At 40.7% G+C, this 27921-nt stretch overlaps 1 protein-coding gene across 7 annotated transcripts in view; it reads right to left on the bottom strand.

Annotated features, from left to right (window-relative positions):
• ITSN2 (intersectin 2) overlaps window positions 1-27921 on the bottom strand; it is a 138857-nt gene that overhangs the window by 20249 nt on the left and 90687 nt on the right. For 6 of the 7 annotated variants that reach the window (XM_029938202.1, XM_029938203.1, XM_029938206.1 and 3 more), the window contains 4 exons: window positions 24693-24738; window positions 24489-24610; window positions 22644-22740; window positions 21799-21990 (listed from right to left, as the gene is read on the bottom strand). In XM_029938202.1, the coding sequence (XP_029794062.1) occupies window positions 21799-21990; window positions 22644-22740; window positions 24489-24610; window positions 24693-24738 (457 nt within the window). Of the gene's footprint in view, window positions 1-16938; window positions 20212-21798; window positions 21991-22643; window positions 22741-24488; window positions 24611-24692; window positions 24739-27921 lie in introns of those variants that run through there. The other variant, XM_029938209.1, reaches the window with a different exon arrangement.

Raw genomic sequence — 27921 nt, 5'->3', positions numbered from 1 at the left:
CTTTTAGCCACCCTGGCCCAGGTTCCGCCCTCATGAGGTGTGCACACGCCATACGCACTGTCCACGGCCTGCTTCTCCTCACACAGCCATCTTACTAACCTTCAAGGTGTGGCTCGTGGGATCCTACTTTGGGGAAACTTTTCATGTCCTGTCCCCAAACTGCCTCTTTTCTGTGCTTCCGGGGTAGTCTGCTCTGTATTTAACACTTTGCATAATGTAACCTGCATTGTAGTTCATCTCTATAGTGCTAGTATGTCTGTCTCTCCCACTGGAGGCCAGCAACCGTGTCTTGCACAGTTCTGCGAGATCAAACTTAGCACAGTGTTTTGACCTCAGAGGTCAGGAAGTTTGTCAAATGGTGGAAGACTGGACTGGTCCCTAGACCTGTTTCTCACCTTTCCTCTGCTCTGTACTGCAGGGGGTCAACCCCACCGCCTGCTTATGGAAACTCCTGTTTCAGCTGGCCTCTGCCCACGTTTGGCCAACGAGAGGAGGCTCTGGCAGGAGACTGATGACTACGGGGCAGAGAGGACAGGAGACCTTTTAGTCTCTGCTGGGCAGAGAATGTTAGAATCAGGCTGCGTCTCACATATTTGGAGTTCAAGAATTCTACAACTGATGGATTAACAGAAAAGTTGGTCCCTGGTTGGTGATACGCTTAGGGTGCTTGGCCAAAGAAAATGCACAACTGTCCAGAGGGTCTCTCTCATGACCTTGGTTCCATGGGATTTCCATGTAAAAACCAAGTCTCAAAAAAGATGAGCTCAACATAAAAAATTATAAGAAATAAGGAATGATCCACCATAAATAAAAAATGATGACTAGAAAGGACCCCAAGAGGGGCCCTTCATTGGCTCACTTGGTAGAGCATGTGACTTTTGATCTCAGGGTTGTGAGTTTGACTGGATGTAGAGATGACTTAAAATCTTAAAAACAAAACAAAACAAAACAAAACCCAAGAACATAAGGTAATAGAACAAAATCTTTTAAAAAATGTAAAAATATGTATATTTAAAATAAGACAAATAAGACATATATGAAGGGTTTGAAACTACAGAGTCTATAAAAAAATAGGCAGATCTGAAAAAGAAACTAATAAAAATGGCAAATACTATCATGGAAATAATAATACATAGCAGTTCAAACACACCTGAGGAAAGGATTAGTAAATCTGAAGAGAGAGATGAAGAAATTAAGAATGCAGCCTTGGGGTACCTGGGTGGCTCAGTCAGTTAAGCGTCCGGCTTCGGCTCAGGTCATGATCTCGCAGTTTGTGGGTTTGAGCCCTGCGTCGGGCTCTGTGCTGACAACTAGCTCAGAGCTTGGAGCCTGCTTCAGATTCTGTGTCTCCCTCTCTCTCTGCCCCGCCCTCACTCACACTCTGTCTCTCAAAAACAAACATTAAAAAAATTAAAATGTAGCCTAGAAAGACAAAAAGATGAAAAACATAAAATGGACGTTAAGGGAAATAGAGGAGAAAGTGACAAGGTCCAACATACATCTAATGGGAGTCCAGGAGGGGAGAACAGAAAAAATGGGAAGAAGTAATACAGAGATTATAATGGTTGAGATTTTGTAGAACTGAGGAAACACAGGCCTCCATATATTCAGAAGGAAAAGTGATTCCTGATTAGGGAGAAAAAAAATGAATCCATACTTAAACTGCAAAACATCAAGGAGAGGGGAAAAAAAGATTCAGACAGAAAGAGGACGCCTGGGTGGCTCAGTCAGTTAACTGTTCAACTCCTGATTTGGGCTCAGGTCATGATCTCAGCATTCTGTGGGATCGAGCCTGTGTCAGGTTCTGTGCTGGCAGCGTGGAGCCTGCTTAGGATTCTCTCTCTCCCTCTCTCTGACTTGCTTGTGTGCACTCTCTCTTTCTCTCAAAATAAATAAATAAACATTAAAAAAAAAAAGAAGCGAAAGAAAAAGCAGAATTCACAGGAGGAGCAATCAGACTGGCTGCACACATCACACAGTAGGGCATCGTGCAAAACGAACTCTCAAACCAGAATTCTAATTCTACTACCTGCTGTGGATAAGGGAGAAATAAAGACATTTTTAGGCAAAGTTTGAAAGCATTTATCACTAATAGGTTGACTAAAGGAACTATGAAGAAGTGTGTTTTGGGAAAGAAGGAAATTGAATAAGAAGGAAAAATGAGAGTAAGGAGTGGTGGAAAGAAAGGAAGGAAGGAATGAAGGAATGAGGGGGAGAGAGAGAGGAAGGAAAAGAAGACAAGAAGGAAGAAGAGGGGAAGGGAGGGGAGGGTGAGTAAAAATCCTAGTAAATATGGAAAAACTCAAAATAATCATTGATGATATAAAATAACAATATACCCAATTATGGGTATATATTCAAAGTGGGGGTGCCTGGGTGGCTCAGTCGGTTGAGTATCTGGCTCTTGATCTCCAGATTGTGAGTTCAAGCCCCACTTTGGGCTCCACACTGGGCATGGAGCCTACTTAAAAAAGAGTATAAATTCAAGGTGGATTTTAAATTTACCTAAAACTAATTTTTTTAAACACAAAAAAGTATGAGAAGCAGGGGGAGAATAAAGCATCCCACTTGCATTGATCAGAAGGAAGACAAATAAGAAATTTAGACTTTGTGGAGGCAAACACGTATGTTAGAAATGCAAAGATAACCACTCAAAGAAGAGACATTGAACCATAACTTCCAAACCAGTAAAGGGAAATAAAGGAAGTAAATTTCACTGAAGCAACAGAGGTATAGGCAGAACAATAAGAAAACAATGCATGGTAAATTTAAAAAAATATAATAAAATAGCTATAAATAGAAGTATTCCACTGTTCCAATAAAAGTAAATTGCTTACATCTGTCAGTTGAACGAAAACTCTAGAGTGGATTTTAAAATTCAGCTAGATGCTGGGGGAAGATGCAGAGCTGGAGGATTCTACTCACCTCACCCCACAAATATAACTAGATAACGCCCATATCAGTGTCAATAACTCAAAAAACGACAGGAAAACTGGCAGAACAGACTCTCCACAGCAAAATGTAGAGAAGAGGCCACGCTGAAAAGAGCAGGAAGGGCAGAGACTTGTACTTGGATGGGAGCCCAAACTGACCCACAGGATGACCCTTGGGAGGACACTGTGGGCACAGAAACGGGAGAGGAGCAAACTCCACCCCAGGCACAGGGACCCTCACTCAGGAGGATGAACCTCCATAAAATCTGGTTTGGAAAACCAGAGGGATGAAGCCTGAGAGTTCTTACAATCAGCGGGGCTTAACGCCTGGAGCTTTAAACATCGGTGGGCATGGACACTGAGTCCCCAGGCTTATAGAGACGGCATGGCAAACAGCCCCGCTAAGAAACAGCATAGAAACAGCAGTTTGAAAAGTGCCTGGAATATACAGGAAGATTTATTTACTAATTTCAGAATGTGTGTTGGAGGGACAGGGATCTTTGGGAGACTTCTCCAAGGGCAAAGGAGGCGGTGGGACCATTTCTCTCCCTTGCCCCCCAAGGCTGGATATGTTAACACCTGTGGGAATCAGCATATTGCAAATAGTCTCCATCTAGTTTACTAACACCAGGGGCCCCCACGCTCATGTTCTCCTGTGGACTCACCCCTCAGGTGGGCCAGGACCAACCTGGCCTCAAGGGGAATCCATCCAAAGCAGTGCCACAAACGGTAGTGTGCAAGCAGCCCTGAGAAGGGTAGCACCACCCCCAAAGTGATTCCCGCCCCGGGGAGAGGGGAAGAAAACCACACCTACCAGTTCTATTTCCGCCCCAGCAGTGGGCTGCAGGCAGACGTCTGGCCTGACTATAGGCCCCGCCCACCAACGAGAGCTTCTCAGGGGACAACCCCGGGAGAAAGCCCTACGGTTCAGTGCTGCCGCAGCTCTGGCAAATGACTGGTCTGGCTCAACTTAAGCCCAAGGTGGCCTCAGACTGGCCCGCTCACAACACAGGGACCAACCCCTGCCCACAGCAGGCAGAGAGAGCCACTGTAGATGACTGGACTGAAGGCAAACACAGCTCAGCCACAACAGGAGGTCTCAGCACACCAAGGAGACACCCTCAAAGCGCCAGGTTTTGGTGAACAGAGGACACTGCGCTGCAGAGCACCACAGGACCTCCTCTTCATAAGGCCACTATTTTCAAGAGCAGGAGACGCAGTTGACCTTCTTTACACATAAAAACAGACACAACAAGTCAAACAAAATAAGGAGACAGAAGACTACGTACCAAGTGAAAGAACAGGACAAACTCACAGCAAGAGAGCTAAACAAAACAGGGATAAGTATTATGTCTGGTGAAGAATTTAAAGGTCATAAAGAGACTTGATGGACTTGAGAAAAGGACCTCAATGAGACCCTCAATAAAGAAACAGAAAACACAAAAAACCAAGGAGAGATGAACTTAATAACTGAAATTAAAAATATACTAGAAAGGGGGGGTGCCTGGGTGATTCAGCTGGTTAAGCATCTGACTCTTGGTTTTGGCTAGTCATAATCTAACGGCTCATGATGGGGCGCCTGGGTGGCTCAGTCAGTTAAGCGTCCAACTTCGGCTCAGGTCATGATCTCACGGTTCGTGGGTTCGAGCCCCGCATAGGGTTCTGTGCTTACGGCTCACGGTTCTGTGCTTTACTTTGAATGTAAATGGACTAAACACTCCAATAAAAGACAGGATTACACAATGGTATGGTATGAATCACTGAATTTTCCTCCTGAAACCAATACAGCACTGTATGTTAACTAAATAAAAAAAGTCAGGACCCATCTATATGTTGCCTATAGGAGACTCACTTTAGACCTAGAGACCATGCCTATTGAAAATGAAGGGATGGAAAAGTATTTATCATGCAAATGAAGTGAAAAGAAAGGCAGGGAGCAATACTTATATTGGACAAAATAGACTTTGAAACACAGACTGTAACAAGAGACAAAGAAAGACACCACATAGTCTTAAAGGGCACAGTCCAACAAGAAGATACAACAAATGTAAACATTTATGTACCAAAATGAGAGCACTCAAATACATGGATCAGCTAATAACAGACACAAGGGAAGTAACCAATAGTAATACAATAATGGTAGGGGACTTTAACACTCCACTTACATCAATGGATAGAGCAGCCAAACACAAATCAACAAGGAAACAATGGCTTTGAATAACACACTGGACCAGATGGATCTTACGTATATATTCAGAACATTCCAACCTAAAATAGCAGACTACACATTCTTTTCAAATGCACATTGAACATTCTCCAGAACAGATTATATGTTAGGCTACAAAACAAGTCTCTGAACAAATTAAAAAAGACTGAAGTCATACCATCCATCTTTTCTGACTGCAATACTATGAAACTTGAAATCAACCACAAGAGAGGGTCCCTGGGTGGCTCAGTCAGTTAAGTGTCCAACTCTTGATTTCAGGTCAGGTCATGATCTCCTGGTTTGTGGGTTCAAGCCCTGTGTCAGGCTCCATGCTGATAGCACAGAGTCTGCTTGGGATCTTCTCTCTCTGCCCCTTCCCTGCTAATGCTCTCTTTCCTCTCTTAAAATAAATAAACAAGTAAATTTGATTTTTAAAAAGCTGTTAAAAAAAAGAAATCACGCACAAGAAAAAAATCCAGAAAGAACACAAATATATGGAAGTCCAACAACATGCTATTAAACAATGAGTGGGTCAACCAAGAAATCAAAAAGGAAATAAGAACATGGAGACCAATGAAAGTAAAAACACAGTCGTCCAAAATCTTTGGGAAACAGCAAAAAGCTGTTCTAAGAGGGAAGTTCAAAGTTCACAGCAATACAGGCCTACCTCAAAAAGCAAGAAAAATCTCAAACAACATAACCTTACACACACAGACACTAAGAAAAGAGCAAACAAAACCCCAAGAAATAATAAAGATTAGAGCAGAAGTAAGTGAAATAAAATCTAAAAAAAAAAAAATAAGAGAACAGATCAATAAAACCAGGAGCTAGTTCTTTGAAAAGATCAACAAAATTGATAAGCCTTTAGCCAGACTGATCAAAAGAGAGAACTCAAAATCACAAATGAAAGAGGAGAAATAACTGACACCACAGAAATACAAAAGATTATAAGATAGTGTTATGAAAAATTATGTGCCAGGAAATTGGACAACCTACAAGACATGGATAAATTCCCAGAAACATATAACCTACCAAATATGAATCAGGAAGAAATAGAACATTTGAACAGACCAAATACCAGCAATGAAATTGAACTGGTATTCAAAAACACTTCTAACAAATGAAAGTCCGGGACCAGAATAGCATCACAGGGAAATTCTACCAAACATTTAAAGAAGATGTATACCTATTCTTCTCAAACTATTAAAAAAAATAGAAGGGGGAGGGAGCCTGGTGGCTCAGTCAGTTAAGCATCTGACTCCTGATTTTGGTTCAGGTTTTGATCATATGGTTCTTGGGTTTGAGCCCCATGCTGGGTTCTGTACTGACAGCGCAGAGCCTGCTTGGCATTTTCTCTCTCCCTCTCTCTGCCCCTCCCCACCTGCACTGTCTCTCTCAAAATAAGTAAATAAACTTAAAAAAAAAATAGAAGAGACAAAAAACATCCAAACTCATTTCTGAGGCCAGCAATACCCTGATACCAAAACCAGACAGACACTACCACAAAAAGAAGTACAGGCCAATGTCACTGATAAACATAAACACAAAAATCCTCAACAAGACATTAGCAAACAAAATCCAACAATTCATTAATAAAATCATTCACCAAAATTGAGTGGGATTTATTCCTGAGATGTAAGGGTGGTCCAATATTTGCAAATCAATGTGATAGATCACATCAACCCATAGCTAACATACTCAATGGTGAAAACCTGAGAACTTTTCTCCAAAGATCAGGAACAACACAAAGATGTCCACTCTTACCACTTCTATTCAGTATAGTACTGGAAGTCCTAGCCACAGCAATCAGACCAGGAAAAGATATAAAAGGGATCCAAACTGATAAGGAAGAAGTAAAACTTACACTATTTACAGATGATATGATATTCTTATAAGATACCCTAAAGACTCTAGTACAAAACTACTAGAGCTGGTAAATGAATTCTCAGCATACAAAATTAATACACAGAAATCTGTTACATTTCTATTCATTAATAAAGTAGCAGAAAGAGAAATTAATAATCCATTTACAATTGTACCAAAAAGAAAAAAAAAAACAACCCCACAACTCTTTGAATAGTTAACCAAAGAGGTGAAAGATCTTTACTCTCAAAACTATAAAACACTGATGAAAGGAGCACCTGGGTGGCTGAGTCGGTTAAACATCCAACTTTGGCTGAGGTCATGATCTCGCAGTCTGTAGGTTCGAGCTCTGCACTGGGCTCTGTGCTGACAGCTCAGAGCTTGGAGCTGCTTCGGATTCTGTGTCTCCCTCTCCCTGTCCCTCCCCCACTCACACTTGTCTCTGTCTCTCAAAAATAAACAAACATGAAAAAATTTTAAAAAACACTGATGAAAGAAATAGAAGATGACATAAATAAATGGAAATATATTCTATGCTCATGGATTGGGAGGACAAATACTGTTAAATCCACAGATCTTATACAATTTCTAACAAAATACCAACAGCATTTTTCACAGAACTAGAATATCCTAAAATTTGTATGGAACCACAAAAGACTCTTCATAGCCAAAGCCATCTTGAAAAAGAAGAACAAAACCAGAGGTATCATAATCCTATGATAAACTACAAATCTGTGGTAATCAACACAGTATGGAAGTGGCACAAAAACAGACACATTGATCAATGGAACAGAATAGACAGCCCAGGAGTAAACCCATGATTAAAGGGTCAATTAATCTTTGACAAAGAAGGCAAGAGTATTCAATGGGAAAAAAGTTTCTTTAACAAATGGTGTTGGAAAAACTGGGTAGCTACATGCAAAAGAATAAAAAGGGACCATTTTCTTATGCCATACACAAAAATAAACTCAAAATGGACTGAAGGCCTAAATCCATAAAAATCCTAGAGGAGAGTACAGGCAATAATTTGTCTGACATTGGCCACAGCAACTTTTTTTCTAGATATGTCTCCTGGGGCAAGGGAAAGAAAAGCAAAAATAAACTATTGGAACCACATAAAAATAAAAAACATTCTGCAAAGAAATAGAAACAATCAACAAAATAACAAGACAACTTAATGAATGGGAGAAGATACTTCCAAATGACCTATCTGATAAAGGGTTAGTATCCAAAATTTATAAAGAATTTATATACTCAACACAAAAACCCCACAAATAATCCAATTAAAAATGGGCAGAGGACCTGAAAAGGCATTTTTCCAGAGAAGATATCCAGATGGCAAAGAGACACATGAAAAGATGCTCAACATCATTCATCATCAGGGAAATGCAAATCAAAACCACAAGGACGTATCACCTCACACCTGTCAAAATGGTTGAAAGCAAATGCAAGAAACATCAGGTGTAGCTACTGTGGGAAACAGGACGGGGTTCCTCAAAACATTAAAGACAGAATTACCATATGGTCCAGGGATTCCAATACTGAGCATTCACCCAAAAATATGAAAACATCAATTAAAAAAGGTAAATGCACCCCAATGGTTTACTGCAGCATTATTTACAATAGCCATATTATGGAAGCAACCCAAGTGTCAACTGACTGATGAATGGATACAGAAGATGTGGTATATATGTACAATGAAATATTAGCCATAAAAAAGAATGAAATCTTGCCATCTGCAACAACATGGATGGCTCGAGAGGGTATAGTGCTAAGTACAATAAGTCAGAGAAAGACAAATACCATGTGATTTCACTCATACGTTGAATTGAAGAAATAAAGAAAAGAGGCAAACCAAAAAACAGGCTTTCTTAAATATAGACTACTGGTAGTTACCAGAGAGAAGGTAGGTGGGAGTGGGAGAAATAGGTGACGGGGGATTAAGAGTAACGTGCAGAATTGTTAAATCACTGGATGGTACGTGAACGGACAGAACACTGCATGTTAATTACACCGGAATTAAAATTTAACAACATTCAGCTAGGTGCTGTTTACAACCACACCTAACATGTAACATCACAGAAATATTAGAAGTAAAGGTTGGAAAAAGCTACACGTTTACGAAATATTAAAAAGCAGCCGAGGAGGTTTTATTAGCAACAGACAAGATACGCTTTCAATGACCTGTGTAAACATTATAAACATTTAGAATGATATAATAACTTTGATCTTATTTGCAACTAACAGGAGAGCCTCAAAATGTAAAATTAAAAACTGACAAAGCTGCCTCTGGAAGGAAGGAAGGAGGGAAGGAAGGAAGGAAAAATAAAATCTGGAAGATCCATAATCAAAGTAGTGAATTGTAATATCTCTCTCAAGGAAAATTAGCAAATATGAAAGATTTGAACACTATTAACAGGCTTAATATAATTAACACATCTATAAGGGAACAACACTCTTTTCAACAAAAATTACTGTATAAAAAATCTTCCTGAATATAGCTGGAAATTAAACATTAAAATTATTTTCAAGGGGTGCTTGGGTGGCTCGGTCAGTTAAGCAACCAACTTCAGCTCAGGTCATGATCTCACGGTTCGTGGGTGTGAGCCCTGTGGCCGGCTCTGTGCTGACAGCTCAGAACCTGGAGCCTGTTTCTGATTCTGTCTCTCTCTCTCTGCTCCTCCCCCACTCACACTCTGATTCTCTCCCTCCCAAAATAAATAATAAAAAATTTTTTTAAATATTTTCAAATGTTGTAGTTTAAAGAAGAGGTTCCTAAAAGCTCTAAGTAGCTTCCTCCTTCAGCAAAAGGTAACTCAATTTGCTTGACCTTTCACAAGCATTTGTGTCCGGTCACTCCCTCTTCTTTAGGATCCTCCTTTACTTGGCTTCTAGGTCACCACCTCACCTCGTGTCCTCTTACCTCACTGGCAGTTGCTCCCTCTCCTTTCCTCACTCCTCCTCAACCCACAGACTTCATTAATGTTGAAACCTGAAGGCTCAGCCTTGGAACTCTTCTCCACATACTCACAGTCCTGGCGGTGCCATTAAGTCTTGGGGCTTCATCTATCACTGATACACTCCCAAATGTACACTCCAGACTGAACATATCCTCTGGATCTCACCATGTTGTGTCGACCCACGATCTTCACTTATCTATCTTAAGAGTGAGTGAAAGTAACATATCCAAAGCCAAACTCCTAATCATCTCTCCTGCCCTTCTTCCCTCATGGTGTGCCTTCATTTAATGGCGATTCCATCTCTGCTTGCTTGGGTCAACGTTTTTGGGGATATCCTTGATATTTTTCTTCTTTTCACACCCCTACATTCAATTCTACCTGTTGACGCTACCTTGAGAATATACCAACAGTCTATCCACTTCTCACTATGTTCACTATGATCATTTTGGTTGCGCCACCAGCATCATTGACCTAGATTACTGAACTGTGTTAATTATATATAGCTTCCTAATGTGCCTCCTTGTTTCTGAGCCCTTCCTGGCCCTAACCCCTGCTTTAATCTAGCAAGCTAGAGCTATTCTGCTCAAGCACATGGGATCATGTCTTTCCTTTGATTAGAACCCCTCGATGGGTTCTTGTCACACCCAGAAAAAGCCAAAGTTCTTACAAACAGCCTCCAAGAAGCTAAGTAGTCTCCCCCGTTTCCCCAGTCCCTTCTGTCCTCACTGCCTCTCTTGCTTCTCCCTCTGTTCCAGCCACACCGGCCTCCACACTGTCCCTCGAGCATGACAGTTATGGTCCTGATTGGGCCCCTGGCATGTGCTGTTCCCTCTGCCTAGGTCTTCCAGCTATTTACATGGCTCTTTCCAGGCATCCCTCATGTCCTTAAAGTCTTTGTGCACATGACACCATGTCAGCGAGTCTTTCTCTGAGAAGTCTGTTGGATCCATCTTCCCTCCAACAACCCATCACTCACCCCCTTCCTTACCTTGCTTTACTTTTCTAAGGTCTGACATATTTATTCATTTTGTTTGTTTACTGTCCTGTCCTACTTAAATGTCAGCTCCAAGAGGGGAGGAACTTTTGGCTATTTTATAATCTGCTATAATCCCAGTGGATGACACATAGTAGGTCTTCAGCAAGTATTATAGAATGTGACACAAAGATAAACTGTGAGCTGCTGGAGATAGCACATCCTATTAACTACAGGTGGTCAGAGAAAATGATGAAAATTTACTGGGAAGTGCTTCCTGGCAGACAGGAAGGGTGGGAAAGTGAGAAAACTGAGAGACCATGCTACTATCAGGTCAAAGTCCTCTGGGCCACAAGACCCTCCCCCTTCCTCCGCCTCCACTTATGTGAGGACACAGAGACTGACAGCCAGATCACGCATAACGAATAACAGCCATATAAACTGGGTCCCACAGAGTTGGGAAGCCGTTGCAGATTACAGTGCAGGCAAGAGCAAGAAGCAAAGGAGAGACGTCTGAGAGAGGAGAGGAGGGAGCTCTGCAAAGATTCTGAAAGGTGAAGGACAAAAGACGGTCTGTGACGACTGATACAAAGAGAGCTTGTTCGGATTATGTCATAAAGTCCCAGCAAAGTCCTTGCCCATTGTGAGAAGAGCCGTGCCACTGAACAACGCTATTCTCTGTGCCCCAAGCAGCAGCCAAGGTTGACATAATGGTTTTCAGTCTCACTGTGTTGAAGCTCAGTGAAAAGACAATCTTTAGCAGTAAATCCAGATGACTAAGCTGTGTGCCTTTTCTGAAGGCTGCCTTTAATGCAGAAGTTTTCTCAGAGCACTAGAAAATCGCTGGATGCTTTATTTTGGAAAAGAATAGTATTTATGCACTCGGGCGTCTATTTATTGAATATAAACTATGTAACAGGTAGTATGGTCCCACTTGGAAGCTACAGATATTTGGGATTTTGTTTCTGGAAATTCAAAGAACTACTGAACAACTTTTAACACTCTATGTCTTTTTGATGCCTGTCAATTCTTTGTCACCAGGAGTTAGGCTGCCTGTTGAAGCACGAAAAGGGAAGAAGTTAATACTGTATTCTGATGCTGCAGACTGTCAGAAAGCAAAAGATTTGATTACTAGAAAATGGAAGTATTCCAGAACCTCCCGGAGCAAGTCTGTTGATAAATGCAAATGAAGAAAAATGTTATTGGTTTTATTTTTATTTTTGAATCTACAGTAACAGGTCACAAGCCTAAAAGAAAGCAAAGACCTCCTCAGGCGCCTGGGTGGCTCAGTCAGTTAAGCATCCAACTTTGGTTCAGGTCATAATCCTAGGGCTCCTGAGTTTAAGCTCCTAGTTGGGCTCTGGGCTGACAGCTCAGAACCTAGAGCCTGCTTCAGATTCTGTGTCTCCTTCTCTCTGTCTCTCCCCAGCTTGAGTTCTGTCTCTCCATCTCTCTCAAAAAATAAATATACATTCAAAAGAAAAAAGAAGAGCGCAAAGACCTCCTAATGGTAGACAGAGGTGTTTCCAAGACTTGGCCTCAGAAAGTGGTTAATTCCGGCTGATACTTGCCACACCTTCTAGACTGCCAGAGTTCTATCACTGGCGCAACTGAGAGAATTAGTGTGCTATCCAGATACAGAAGGTTACGAAGAGATGGCATGAAACAGTTTTTTCACGTTCGCCCAGCGCACAGCATATAATCCTATCAAAGTAACGGTTACCAACATGCTTGTGATGATGATTTACAACCTCTGATCAATCCTTTGAACAACAATACAACTTTGAACCGTACTGTCTATAGAGAATCTGAAGGTTGGTGTTTAAGAGACAGTGCAGAATTTAGAGCTACTAAACCTCTATCTCTTGGTCCAAGTCTCACACTTTGAAATGCCAGGCCGTTTCATACGGTGCTTACATTGCAATCCCCCTTGAGGCAAAACCAAGATGACAGGGTATATAAACTTGACCTGGACTCATGCTTGCTGGACTGAATTCTAGAGGAAAACAGGGGTATATATACATATATATAAATATTCTGAATGCTAAATGGTGCGAATGACTTCCCTGGAAATGCCAACAGAGCTCTCTCTCCTTTGACTCATTTTTGTGTCTAAGTGACAACCGGTCCCTACATACCTTCTCCTCTGTCACGTATGCAATGAGTAGCTGTGTCCAAGAGCCACTTTCATGTTGACTGTTCATATACTTGAGCACTTCATGTCGGACACCTGCTACTACACCACTACTGTCCTGGGACAATGGGGCTTTCATGCGCATATGTATTTTTCGCATATGTATTTTTTTCTCACGGTTACTCAACAGCCTTCTGTACTGCTAACTTTCCCCACCGGTATGACCACACAGCTCATACTTTCAAACTGTTTGTGACTCCGTAACTGGTCATGCTGCCCCGCAGTGCTCCTGTAGGACACACTTACTCTGTAGCACTGCCTGACTTCATGGAGGTTAACACATGACCACTGGGGACACAGGGATCCCAGTAGCTGGTCCTTCCAATACTTTAAATGGAACTTGACTGGCCTGGAAGTACTGAAAGCAGCTAATTTTCCTTATATGCATCTCACCTGAATCTTGGGATTAAGTGATGGTTATTCTGCTTCGTGGTCTGGAGTAACAACAGCTCCCAGTTAATGGAAAGGTGCGTGGGGGAGAGGCTAGGAACACGAGCTTTGGAGTCAGACTGGGACTCGAGTTCTAACTTCATCACTGACTAACCCAGACACGTCCCCACGGTACGCAGTCCATCGCTCAGCACAGAGCAAGCGCTTAGCATGTGGTAGAAACTGACCTAGTGCATCCAAAGTCCCTAAGTCTCATCTGCAATGTAGGTATTGTCATCATCATCGCAGCGAGGCTAAGGTTCAGGGAGGAAGCGAGGAGGCCAAAGATTCAAAACAGCCCTCCCACTGCACTCCCCCAGCCCCCATTCACTCCATCACTCTGAGTTTTTTCTTTGACTAAGTGATTTTGCCTTCTGACAACAGCATTAAGACATCTCTTTCAAGGGCATACTTTATAATTTGTTGTTCTTGTTTAAAGCAAAGTTTAAAGCATGAAGACAAATTATTCAAACAAAGGCAAAGGATCTAAATACACATTTCTCTAAAAAAGATCTGCAAATGACCAAGAAGCACATGACAAGATGCTCAACATCATTAGTCACTGAGATGTAAATCAGAACCATAGACAGATGTCTGTCGCTCCACACCCAGAGGAATGGCTATAATAAAAAGCCAGATAACAATCAGTGTTGATAAAAAAATGGAGAAAGAGAAACTTTGTGCACTGCTGGTGGGAATATAAAATGGTAAAGCTACTTTGGAAAACGGTCTGGCAGTTCCTCAAAAAGTTAAACACTGAATGACCATCGGACACAGCAATTCCACTCCGAGGTGTCTACTCAAGAGAAACGAAGACATATGTCCACCCAAAAACTTGTACACAGACGTTCGCAGCAGCCTTGTTCTTAATAGCCAAAAAGTAGAAACAACCCAAATGTCCACCAACTAAAGAACGGATAAAGTGCGGCTCCCCATACGACAGAATACTCCTTTGTCGTAGAAAGGAATGAGGTACTGACACATAGACAGCATGGATGTACCTCGAAAACATCATGCTAAGCGTAACAAGCCAATCACAAAAACCACACATTTTATGACTCCATTTATACGGTTATGTCCAGAACAGGCAAACATACACATGGAGACAGCAAGTAGGTTATTAGTAGTTGCTGACGGCTCTGGGCGGCAATGTATAGGGAGATAGGAGGATAGCAGCTGAAGGACACAGGGCTTCTTTTGGGAGTGATGGAATGTTCTGGAATTAACCATCTGGACACTTTAAACGGGTAAATTGTATGGTATGTGATTTGTATCTCAATAAAGCTGTTACCAAAAGAAGTGATTATGTCCAGCTGTATCTTTCCAGACACTATTCTTAAAGACACCTGTCCTGGTTTATCATACTGTCTTGCCTCGGGGCCTTGTCTCTGTGTGGACCTCCTACAAAGACAAAACACCGCACAGCCTCTGACTTTTCCTCTTTTCGCTGGTCCCAGTGGCAGCCCGTGGTGCAGGAACTTCACTGCTACTAACAGGTGGCCGTGACCGCACCCTCGGGTGGAGGTTTAAGAGCCTGGGCTCTGGAGCCAAACCATGTGGGTCTGAACCCAGCTCTCCCATTTACTGGCCGTGTGACCCTGGACAAGTTATTTAGCCTGTACTTTAATTGCCATATCTGCGAAAAGAAAATAATAATGAGGTAGAACATTTGGGAACCTCAGAAAAGTACCCAGATTAGTAAGTACTCAATGAAGGGCACTTTTCCTTTTACTGGTGTGAGCAATGATTTTGCGGACAGAGCTTCGTTCATTATTCTCCTAGAACCTGTTTCCTGTCTCCTAAATTTTGACTCTTACATAATCCCCACTCAAGAATTAAAATGGTCCCTTCGCTATGCCCCCCTTAACTGCTGACACCCTCAAAAGGCCAGCACAAACTCCCTCTCCCCGCGTCATCCCCTTTACGTTCCCAGGCTCAGCACCAGCCGTCTGCGTTCACCCCACCGGCTGACGTCCTGCTGCTGCGGGGCTCAGTCCTGTCTGACCACCCAGGTGCCCCACTGGTGCTTTGTAGTCAAAACCAAACATCTTTTTCCCCAGCTCTGACTCCTTAATGTAGCTGGTGGCTCCATTGCTCTGCCTGTCACCAGGATTAAACCTGGGAATCAAATGGACACTTCCACCTGCCTACTCATCCCATCAATCCCTAACTCCTGCCAATGTTCCTTCAGAAACAGTTCTGAGCTGTTTTGTCACCTGTTCCCCACCTTGGCATCATTATCAGAATCATCTGGGAAGCTCTGGAAAATCCCCACATGCGGGCCATGCTTTAGATCATTTAAATCCGGACTCAGGCATCAAGAGTTTGTTACAGCTTCCCAGGTGATCCCAATGAATGATTCAAGGTAGAGACTCTCTGATTTAGTCTTTGGTCTGCCTCTCAATTCCCGACTTCCACTTTTCCTGGCTTTGCGTTTCCATTCCAGCAATAATGAACTGTTTATAAAATCCCCTCCTCCCTCCGCTGTTTCTTGTCTTTATCATAGTCTCCACCATCCCGCCCTGCATCCGCCTCACTCCTATTTATCCCTGCGGGTCTCAGAGTTGCCACCTTCAGGAGGTCTCCTCTAATTCACCAGTCTATGGTTGAATTAGGTCTTCCTCCTCTGTACCCTCCTGGGGTCCAGTAAATACTGATCACTGTGCTTAGCATGCTATTCTAGAATGATCTGCTTATGTGCCTGATCCCCTCACAGAGCTACACACTCCCTGACTTGAATGACATTCTTTCATATCCTCAGCAGTTAGTCCTTTGCTTGGCCTGATGTAAATGCTCAATAAGTTAGTTGAATGATTTTCCAGAGACGAGGAAATGTTTTCTGGAAAGAGGTTGTTTATGCTAGACATTCATGGATGGGTTGGCTTTTGATCCATACTTTTCGCTCAAGGTGAAAGCACTAATTTGATTACCTAAGTGTAAACTTCTACTTAACTCTGGTGCCTCCAAGCATTCATTGCATTTTCTTTTATATAGACTCTTACTTGGTACTAAGAATTTTTTAGTCTACATTTGCAATGAGTATCAACTTTTAAGTTCCCTCCAATCTTCTCAGAAAAACGTTGGAGTAAAAACTGTAAATAATAAAATTGGCCATTATCCTATTTATCCTAGATATTGTCTTTTACTTTCAAATCAAAATTTCTTTTGCTTCTGAGATACATATGATGATCTTGGATCAAACTATCTCCGTCTTGACCACTGAAACTTTCTTTTGCCCCTTGTGATATAAAACAATTCGCTGGCCTGTACCCAGAGACCCAGTTAAGAAAAAAGAGAAATTCCAAAGAAATTCAGTCACGACTACAGACAATTGAAAGTAAGTTTAAAAGTGCTTCAAAAGAAATACACAGTACAAGCCATGTAGTTTGTGTCATTTTAATAAACACACTTGTGCGGTTATGTTACAATCTTGTAAAAATAGAAACAGATCACCTCATGCCAAGCGTGCCCAGCATCTGCACAATCTCAAGACCTTTAATACTATAGTTTCAAGACACACAAAATAAAAATTTAAGGCAAAAACAGCACTTTGCAACAATTTAATAACTTATTACAGTAGCATCACAGCAGCATCCAATAATGCCACTTTAGGCAAAGTCTCTCAGTATTTCCATTATAGATTCTATTTACAATTGTTTATAACTTGGTAAAATTTATTCTAAGAAAACTTGGCAAATAAAGCTTTGGACTGGAATTGGCGTTTCTTTCTCTACTTTTCCTTCCCCCACTTTCTTTTAAACTATTAGGATTATTGTATTTTAAAATAACAAAATAGCAGTTACATTTTTTGATAGTTGCATTATTGTAAAATGACTCTTTAAGATAAAGTTTTAAAGGAAACTACGCAATGGGTAGGACTGATTTAAATTTCCAAATTTTCTAAAAAATCAGCTTTGGTTTTACAACTGATGTTTTTCATTGCTGGAAAACCTATCAGGTTTAATCACATACTTTAAAAATGATTATCACATACTGTAATCTTTAAATAAACTGGTATTTAAAAAAATAAATAGGTATTTTGATTCTTTACTTTCTGTGGGGTTCAGATTTATTCCCATTTTAAGATTCTGTGTTCCTGATAAACTCCTTCCTTCTACTGTTGCTTCCAAGCAAACTGAAAGCTGCCTCTCATACTGAACGAGGAAGAGAGCAAATACGTGGCTGAATGTGAGGTGCTGCAAAGGAACGGCTGCATGCATTTTTACGAAGGACTATTACATGTCGTACAGCTTCCTTTACTTTTAGCTTTCTCTAAAATATATGGCAAAATACCTACACAAAGAGTGGTATTTCAGTAAATACGGTAATGTTATTTTCCAGCCCAGCATTCAGCTTAAATACGCCACTATGTGATTTGATTTAGCTCCTGGGTACCTGATGAATACATTATTTTCGGATTGATTTCAGATGCTAAACTCCACCTGAAAGTCATTCTTACTCACTTATATTTATCAGTGTTACAGTGAAATAATTTGAGCGGTAAAAATACCTTTGAAATAATTTACCAGTGTATTAGATAAGCCCAAATTCAAAAATATAAAGAGAAAATGTTATACCAAACTGTGCAGCTAATTAACAGGTCTGATTTCCAACCTCAGGTTTCAAATGGATTTAAAATAACTGTTCTTAACCCGAACCCACCCAAACAGTGCAAACGCGGAGAGTTCAGAAAATACAAGGCAAAAGCAAGTAATCCGTACAATTTGGAAGATTAGATGAGTTCACAAGGACTCAGTCTTTGCACTGTCTCCTTCAGTGACTGCGGGCAAATCCGTTATTCCACTTGGTAAAGTATTATTGCTTTCCTATTAATGTCGTATTTTATAAAAGTGTCATGATGATGCCAAATGCTAAAAATTGAGGTGGTCTCTTAACTAAAATCCCTGCCCCAGGGAGCACACATCCACATCATCATACATCCCTGTAATGTTAAGCATTTTGAAACACAGACATTTGAACTTTGTAAAGTTCTAACTAAAGTGTTGATTCTTTCTCAAGAAAAAAGTTATGAGTTAGGCAATGACTGACATTATTCATTCACAATATGGAGGCACATTAACATAAATATTGCACAAAATATGCCTCTAACTGAAACTCGGAGATATAAAAACACTCTTCTTAAAGAACTCTGTGAGGAACTAAGACTATGATTGCATGTACACTTTTCCTGAAAATACTTTGACATTCATAAACAGTAGATTGCACTGCAGTTTGTAAACATTTTAAATTGCATAAACTTCTCATTGATTTTCAAATATAGTTTAATACTGCCTACTAACACTCCTTTTTGTTTCAGCTAAGTACTTTCAAATTTACTTGTTTATGATAATGTTTATTATCTTTAAAGTGTTTTCCATTCAAGGAAAACAAGTAAAACCTTATGCTGAAGTAGCCGATGTGTCTGAAGACAAGATATTAGCCAGAGCATTCTGGATGGTAAAAAGCAATCTTCCAGCCTCAAAGCATCTTCCAGGACACGGAAGAACGCCAGGTCTCACGCACCTCTCCTTTGCTGGAACTCTTTCCTGACCAGAGCAAGCCCATATGCCTGATTCAGGGGCATTTAAATGCTTCAAGGATTCCTTATGATTTTTACTAAGTACATTAAGAAGAATGTCAACCAGTGTCCTTTTGTGACCTGAAACAGGCGGTCACCTAATTAAAATAGGTAACATGAACTCTGACTTTAGAGTGTATTACAAACGTTAAGCGAGGGAAGGTTTTCCTGTCTCAACTGTCAGTGAGTAGAGCTTTTCATTCCTCAAAAAGAACCCATTTTTAGGTCACCAATAAAGAAGTGACAACTGACTGCTACAGCGCATGACACACTCTCCTCACGGCCCAGAGCGCGCAGACCCTAAGGGAACCCCCACAGGGCAGCGTGTCCGCGGGCAGCCGAGACAGAGGGCACCAGCCCGCTTCGCACGTGCTGCTGGGGCAGGTCGCTTCCTCTCTCCTGAGAAGAGCGTCCCCAGCGTGTTACTGCTCCCACCCCGAAATACACAGAAAATAGAGAAGAAGTTATTTCCAGTTCTTGGCCTTTTAACAAATTTAAATATTGGTACTCATAATGGCATACTAGAAAGGAAAAGAGTAAACAGTGCATATTTGGGAGCAAATCACATATTGAACCAGTTAAGAGCTCACTGTGATTAGGATTAGATCAAACATAAGAGCAAAACATAAGCAAGTTTTATCTGAATCGTAATGAATATACATGTTGCGGTAACATTAGAAGAGCATGGCGGCCCATTCCAAACCAGTGAGAATAGTCTGTGCAAATAGTGGGTCTTTGTGTGTTTGAACTCCCACCATGTACGGGCAAACTCAATATGCATGCTAATGACCTACAATTACCAAATTAAAAAAAGAAGAAAAATGCTAAAAGATGCCAGAGTGAACAGCAGGGAAAGCCACACAAAGACCCACTATCCTTTAACTTGTTACAAATAAATTTTAACTGTAAATTAGAAACACAAAGAAATAATCACAAGTGGCTCTAACATTCAAACGAAGTTAATGAATTGTGTAGGAGATATTTGATCAGGGCTGCGTGCCCTGCCTCCACGCTAGAGTCAAACTTGGATAGTGGGTCTCTGGGGTGCTTTCACACTGGAAGACAACATTGGGTCCTATAAAAAGAAAAATGAGGAATAAAATGAACATAAAGCAAATTAAGTGGGTGAGAAAAAAATCTGACTAGTAACATGCAACATCAACCATTTGAACCATTAAAATTCTCAAACTTTAAAAAACATCCTAATTACATCATAAAATGAAAATAATAATTATAAAGGCCCATGAAACACATATGGTAATCTAAAATTTAACCAATTTTCACTGACACATACACTTCTGGCTCTTCTTCCTTTAGAAGAGCTTTTATCTGTTCTTCACATTCCTATCTAAGACTGAACTGGAAAACGTATTCCACCACTGGAAAACCAGATAAACAACAACGATGCAGCTGGAGAACCACCACTTTGCATCCAAGGCGCTAAGAAAGCCAGGCGTCCAGGAGAACTGGGTGCCTACAGCATGCACTAGCCAGAGCCTCCGGGCCTGGCACGAATGAAAAGTGGCTTCCGCTCTCGGGGCCAGGGAAGGCCCTCAGCCATGTCTAGCTGATGAGACGAACTGGCTAGGGCAGCGGAAGACCATCAGCAGAGCTTACACCGGTCATTCATTTAGGCAGCCCGACTTTTTGGGGAATGTTCAAATCATAAAAAACTCAGCTGTTCCCATATCCAAATTGGGAAATTTAGTTGCTTTATCTAAATGAAAATCTTCTCCCAGGATCCAAACTATCTTTAGCCCTACAGTGAAAATAGTGCACTAATATTTCAAAATTATGGATATGGTATAAATTCTTAATACTTGCACTGAATTACAAGTGAATCTCAGCTTTGACTGAGTTACCATTTATATGTTCTCAGAAACCAAAATAAAATGAAAGGCTAACTATTTTAGATAATCTCACAAGAATGATAAAAATACAAATCATGATGTGTCTTGTAAAAAAAGCATCAAAAGGGTGGGACAAAGTGACATTTTATACTGGCAAAGTACTTCCAAGTGCTGTTTATTCTTTATTACTAATGCATGTTTATCGTCAAATATAAGGCAGGCCAGTAACTACGAAGAGATAGTTTTATGTAGTACCAAATTTCACACTGAGATCTGGATCCTTGCTCTAAAAACAGTGAAAGAGATCTTGATTCATATATCTCTCATGGCATCAGGTGCCTTTTTGAAAAAATCACCTAACAGAGTTTCATAAACAGTTTAAACTGGTTTCTAAGTTTCTTCTAATCTGGATGCTGTGTAAATACGTGGGGAATAAATGAGAAGGTTGAGGTGAGCACAGTAATTACTGGCTGCTCATGAAGCAGGAAAAGATCGTTAGAGGCTAAGAAAGGCTGATGGTAATGGGAAGCTGAAGCATAGACTGCTTCTACCCAAGAACCTGTTAACGACGTCTACACTTTTCAAATGAAGTCTAATAGTGAGGTCTAAAGCTAAGAACGAAGTATTTAAAAGAAAGCAGTATAAATTTTGATTTTGTAAAAAGTTCCCTTTTGCATTTTATTGCATTAATCACTAATATACACTTGCTAAGTGTGCTCAGTTAAGACACGCTCCGGGACAGAATGAGTGCAGTGCTGTCTCTGAAAGCTGTTTTGGACTAGTTGAGAGGCAAATTGTTTAATATTACTCACACTGTTGACTTGGATCGGAGTCTGTTGTCATCTTAACATAGTTTGAAGGAAAGAGACCAGTCACCCCGTTGATTTCTCCTTGCCACCAGTCAGGATCATCTTTGTTCAAAACATTGATAAGTTGTCCCTTGGAGAAATTCAGCTCGTCCTCATTATTCGCTACATAGTCATACATAGCAATCACCTGACATACTACCAGAAAAAAGAACAAAATAATAAAGCAAATTAGTTATTAATACAAAGATCATGTTATGACTCCCCCAGAACTTAAATTACTCTACTATTAAATGTTGAAATTAGGGTAAAATTTCCCTTGAGCTGCTCTGTCTCACCCTCCTGCTTCCATTCCCCATTTTATAAAACAAGAATCTCTGAACTAGAGTTAATCTAAGTGAACCACTTCACTTTAAATAGTTAGCTTTTTTTGGAGAGAGTGAGAAAGAGAGAGTGCAAGTGGGGAGGTGGCAGAGGGAGAGAGAACGCTGAGCAGGCTCCTTGCCTAGCCTGGAGCCTGACATCACGACCTGAGCTGAAATCAAGAGTTGGACACTCAACTGACTGAGCCGCCCCAGCACCCCACTGCTCCACTTTAAGTAAGTATGACGGCATAGCAATTCCACGCTGAAAAATTCCAAGGAATGACGTGGTTCAAGTATCACTTAAACAGTTGGCTGTTTCTATGTAGATCTTTTAAAAAAGGGAGTTCTTATTGTAACATTACTTTCAGGCAGAGTTACAAAAAGAACCAATTTTAAATATTTTTCAAAGCATATGCTAATCTAAGAAGTTGCTGAGTTTCAACAAAACTTTTGTAAGATGGAATACAAGTTAATCCACTTCCATACCAGGATGAAAGGCAGGGGTAGTTCTTTCACTACTTGGACCCAAAAGTTTAACATGGCTGGCAGGAAACCATCCTTTCTGTCGCTTTTTCCCTCTGGCCTGTAAAATTAGCAAAAGAAATATGAAAGATGGGATTAAAAATAATTACTGAGACATAAATTAAAAATGGCTGTGCAGTAAAGAATTTAAGTCTGTCCCAAGAGAGGTCTGGACTCTACCTTTGGCTGCTGGGACGTAATCTCTAAAACTTTGGTTATGTCATGACTGATAAATGTCTTATTTTCTCTGAGGGCCTGACCTGGCCATACAGGGTAACAATGTGACTTATGGTGGGTGCTCTGGGTCATACAGTGCGAACTCAGCCTCCAAAGGGGCTGGAGACTAAGTTTAGTCACAAGGGCAGAACCATGTCTATGATGTAGAAACTCTGGACACCAAGGCTCAAATGAGCTTCTGTGTTGGCTATACTCGGTGTTAATTGTTGCCAGAGTTAATGCTGTCCATGACTCCACCGGGAGAGGACAATGAGACCTCTGTTTTTGGAACCCTCCTGAACTCAGCCCCATATCTCTCTTTCCTTATCTATTTATAATCTAAATTATTTTGTTGTAATAAACTGTGACTATGAGAAGAACAGCTTTCAGTGTCTCACAAGTCTTTCTAGTTAATTATTGAACTTGAGAGTGGTCTCGGGGACCTCCAAACGTACAGCCAGTGTCAGAAGTTAGGGTGGTCTCGGGGATCCCTGAATTGTACACTGGCCTTCCAGGTCAGTACTACACAACCGGAAGCCTCAATATACAGGTCAGAGTGGTGCTGAAAACACTGCTTGCAGAAGTCTGTGAGAGAAGCCTACTAGAAGGTCTTCTGGATTCCGAGTTCTCTGCATACTTCACACAGATAATACTTATAAACTAAAAAGACTCTTCAGAGTTCTCCTAGTAATCAAGTCAGCACTGAAAATGGCACTGTGCACAATGAACACGTCTGGGGCTCTGTTGATAATACAGAGATCACAAATAAAATTTGTGGAAAGCCACGTCTGCCATGTCATTGGGTCAATCTTCAAAGCAAATCAGGAAGGTGGGGTTTCAAGGAGCTACTCAAGAAGATCCTGAGTTTTGAGCCTCCAGTGTTCTTTAGGGATTGTGTGAGACAATGTGCAAGGAAGAAGGCGTGTTTGTCCTCATGTTACAACCATGTATCAAATGTATCAAACTTACAGAAGACGACAGCTACTAAACCTCTCATGATCTTTTAATCTTAAAATGCTTTTTATTTTTAGTCTTTCCAGTAAAGAACTTTTAAGAGAAAAGAACTTTCTGTATGAAAACATATGCAATAACTATCTCTGTTAACATTTTAGGAAAATACTAGGTTCATTTATGCTTGCATTTCCTCTCCCTGCACTGCTGTTTCAGAAACATTCGACTACGGTGGGGAAAATCCAAGGTGTAGCATTTTCTCAGTACCCAGCCTGGATCCTGTTTCTTCTCCTGGAAAGAGGCCGCACACCGCAAGCCGGGGGTGTCTCAGGCAAGGATGGCGCTACGCTTTCCTTTAACATGGTGACCTGTGGTTTATTAAAGCAGGTACTGGAAAACAATTATGTCTGTAGAGAAGATTATGCTTCATAACGTTACTTATAGTATCAATTCAGCTGTGCTAAAAATGAGCAGGGAAGAAAGTAGAGGGAAACCTAATACACCAAAATGCTAACACCGATTACCTCTAAGTGATATGAATACAGGTGATCTAAAATTGTTATTAATTTTATTATTTAATAAAATTAGTAACATGCATTATTTTTATAATAAAATTGATAAATATTATTTAAAGGTTATTACCTGTAATTCCCCTTGCCACCACCCACTTGAATTTTTCTTTAGGATTAGTATTAACTGCCCGGGTGCAAGGCTAAGTTGTTCAGAACCAGATGCCGCATATGCTGAAGTTACTTGAGCAATCTCTGAAAAGACGATAGACAAGAAACTATGAATTCAAGACTATTAAACACTCTAGTACTTTTTCAACTCCATTATTATACATACCAGGTTTCTTGTTTGATGTCCCAGATTTGCCAGCACTCCCAAAACTCTGTAAGGAAAAGACATACTGTTTTTATCATTTTCTAATAATCCAGATGGAAGAGTACAAAGGTTATTAGGAGTGAGGTTTCTAATTCCCAGGGTTCTTGTTTCTTTAAATGAAGGTCTACAAAAACAGACATTACATACAAATGGCTGATGCGGGCATCCACGGACTCAACACGAAGCTCATATTCTGCATCTTACCTGAGTATCAAACATGACCATCTGGGCCAAGTGCCTCATTTATCAGGTGAGCATCAATGCTCACCACATACAGTACATCTTAACGCATATGTGAGTTTTGCTTCTGCCACCTAGGAGGCAATGTTTTTAATTTTTTTTGCATGTTCCTCCTGAACCTGACATAAGACCAACAATAAAAAAAATCCATTCCCTGGGTGGCAACCATAACCTCAGTCTAACTTAATAGGACAGGGGCACCTGGGTGGCTCAATCAGTTAAGGGTCCGACTTCAGCTCAGGTCATGATCTCGCAGTTTGAGTTCGAGCCCCACGTCGGGGCTTTGAGCTGACAGCCTGGAGCCTAGGCCTGCTGTCTCCCTCTCTTTCTGCCCCTCCCTGGCTTGTGTTCTCTCTCTCTCTCTCAAATAAACAAACATTAAAACACACACAAATAGTTGGGCCAACCACCTTTCTTTTCAGGAATTTGAACAAGGCAAGAAACAGGCAAGTTTTTTTCTGTTAGTGAACCCAATTATAGTGCAAGTACTGAAGTGGAATTGATGGGAGTCACGGCCCAACATTTTCTGGGTACTTATGACGTAACAGTGGCCTAAGAATTTTGCATATATTCATTTATTCAACTCAATATTAATATTGAATATTAACTAGCCTCTAAGTTTTAGAGGCAGAATTCAACCTACATGGCTGTCATGTATGGTGTGTGGATCCCTGGGGATAGTCCCTGAGCCCCTTCCAGGAGTCCAGAAGATAAAGACTTTTTCCATAACAACCTTAGACATCATTTGCCTTTTTCATGGTGCTGACACTTACAATGGAGGGTAAAACTACTGATGCCCTAGCATGAATCATGGCAGTAATGCCAAATTATACTAGCGGTCCTCGTATTCCTCACAGCCACATGCTCCCAGGAAAACAAACACAACGGTTCCACTCAAGAATGTCCTTGATTGGGGTGCCTGGGTGGCTCAGTCAGTTAAGCGTCCGACTTTGGCTCAGGTCATGATCTCGTGGTCTGTGGGTTCGAGCTCTGTGTCTGGCTCTGTGCTGACAGCTCAGAGCCTGGAGCCTGCTTCAGATTCTGTGTCTCCCTCTCTCTCTCTGCACTTTCCGTGCTCATGCTGTGTCTCTCTCTCTCAAAAATAAATAAGCATGAAAAGAATGCCCTTGATCAAGGGGCGTCTGGGTGGCTCAGTCGTTTAAGTGTCTGACTTCAGCTCGGGTCATGATCTTGTTCTTGTATGCTGACAGCACAGAGCCTGGAGCCTGCTTTGGATTCTGTGTCTCCCTCTCTCTGTCCTTCCCCTGCTTGAACTCTGTCTCTCTCTCTCTCTCTCAAAACTAAATAAACATTAACAAAATTAAAAAAAAAATTAATAAAAAGAAATATCCTTGATCAAGGGGAAAAATATTAAATCTTAATGAAGTACAATCTTTTAATATTTTTATTTCATTTTTAAAGTAGGTTCCACACCCAATGCAGAGCTCAAACTCACGACCCAGAGATCAAGAGTGGCACGCTCCAGCAATTCAGCCGGCCGGGTGCCCTGAAATACAATCTTGCACAAGTTCCGTGTGACTAGACAGAAGCATGCCTGCAGTGCTTCCGCTGCATACGCAGGTGCCAAGACAGCCGTCGCAAGGAGAAGCACTTGCGTGATTATACTGAGAGCTGAACTAGGTTTTCCACGGCACGGCATTTTTACTAGAAAGAACGACTGAATGGCAAACTATTCATGCTTGGGGTTTAGCAGACATTTTCTCAAAGATAAACTATGCTTGTCACTTCAAGGAAAATTGCTGACAAGATCTGTTGTCAATGATCAAATTCAAAATTTCAAGAGAAACCTGAAATTTTGGAGAACTTGGATCTACCACCATGAGCTTGACAGTTTCAAAGTATTTAAAGATTTTCCTACCAGATCAGTGGTGACGTTAACAAATGTAACTTTTTGACTGTATAATGAAGTGTGTCAATACAAGGAATATTTGCATAACTCAGTGATTCAATATTTTCCAAATGATCAATGAATGATGTCATCACATCATGCACGGGTAAAAAAAAAAATCCATCCAATTTTAACAGTAACAAATGTTCTCTGATATGGTTTTAGAGTCCACGTATAACTAACCTATAACAATTTAACACTTATCAAGTTTTGGTGTGGTAATATCAAAGGATATACACAGATATCTAAAAATGTTATCAAAATATTTCTCTGTTAGGGCGCCTAGGTGGCTCCGTCAGTTGAGCATCCAACTTCAGCTCAGGTCAGGATCTCACGGTTGGTGAGCTCGAGCCCCATGTTGGGCTCTGGGCTGTCAGTGTAGACAGAGCCTCTGTCCCCTCCATCCCCACACCCCCACTCCCTGATCATGTTCTGTCTCTAAAATAAACATTTTTAAGCTGCTGTATAACGATTGCCACTTCAGATAGCTGTGAAATTAGGTGATTAACTAGTTGTTACTTAACCTTCTAATTTCTGTATAAGTCTAATTACATGAAACAGAAGTTGGTGTTTTGATTTTTTACTTTGCTTTTCTGTTTGGAGTGTCACTGCAACTACTGTATTGTAAATGATGGAAAATAATTGCATATGTTAAAAAAATATGAAACTTTATAAAGTAAAAAAAATAAAATTTAAAAAAAAAATTAAAAAAATATTTGTTTTTTTTCCATATCTGTGTGAGGTTGAATTTTCTTTGTATACGTCAACCAAAAGAACAGCACAACAGACTGAATACAGAGACAGAGGAGAATCTACCTGTCTTCAGATTAAGCCAGACACTAAAGAGATTTCCAAAAATATAAAACAATGTCCCTCTTTTCACCAAAGTTTTTTGTTTGAAAATATACTGTTGTTTTTCATAAGAAGCAACCCATTTATATAACCATGTAATGGGTTTAATTTGGTTACTTTAAAATAATATTTTAAAAAATAGTTTTAATTTCTAATATGGAAAATATAACTCTATATAACCCATCTATT

The sequence above is a fragment of the Suricata suricatta genome, chromosome 4 (assembly GCF_006229205.1).
Source record: "Suricata suricatta isolate VVHF042 chromosome 4, meerkat_22Aug2017_6uvM2_HiC, whole genome shotgun sequence".
Lineage (NCBI taxonomy): Eukaryota > Metazoa > Chordata > Mammalia > Carnivora > Herpestidae > Suricata > Suricata suricatta.
Note: the sequence above shows the minus strand (reverse complement) of the source record. Positions and strands in the feature narration are given on the sequence as shown.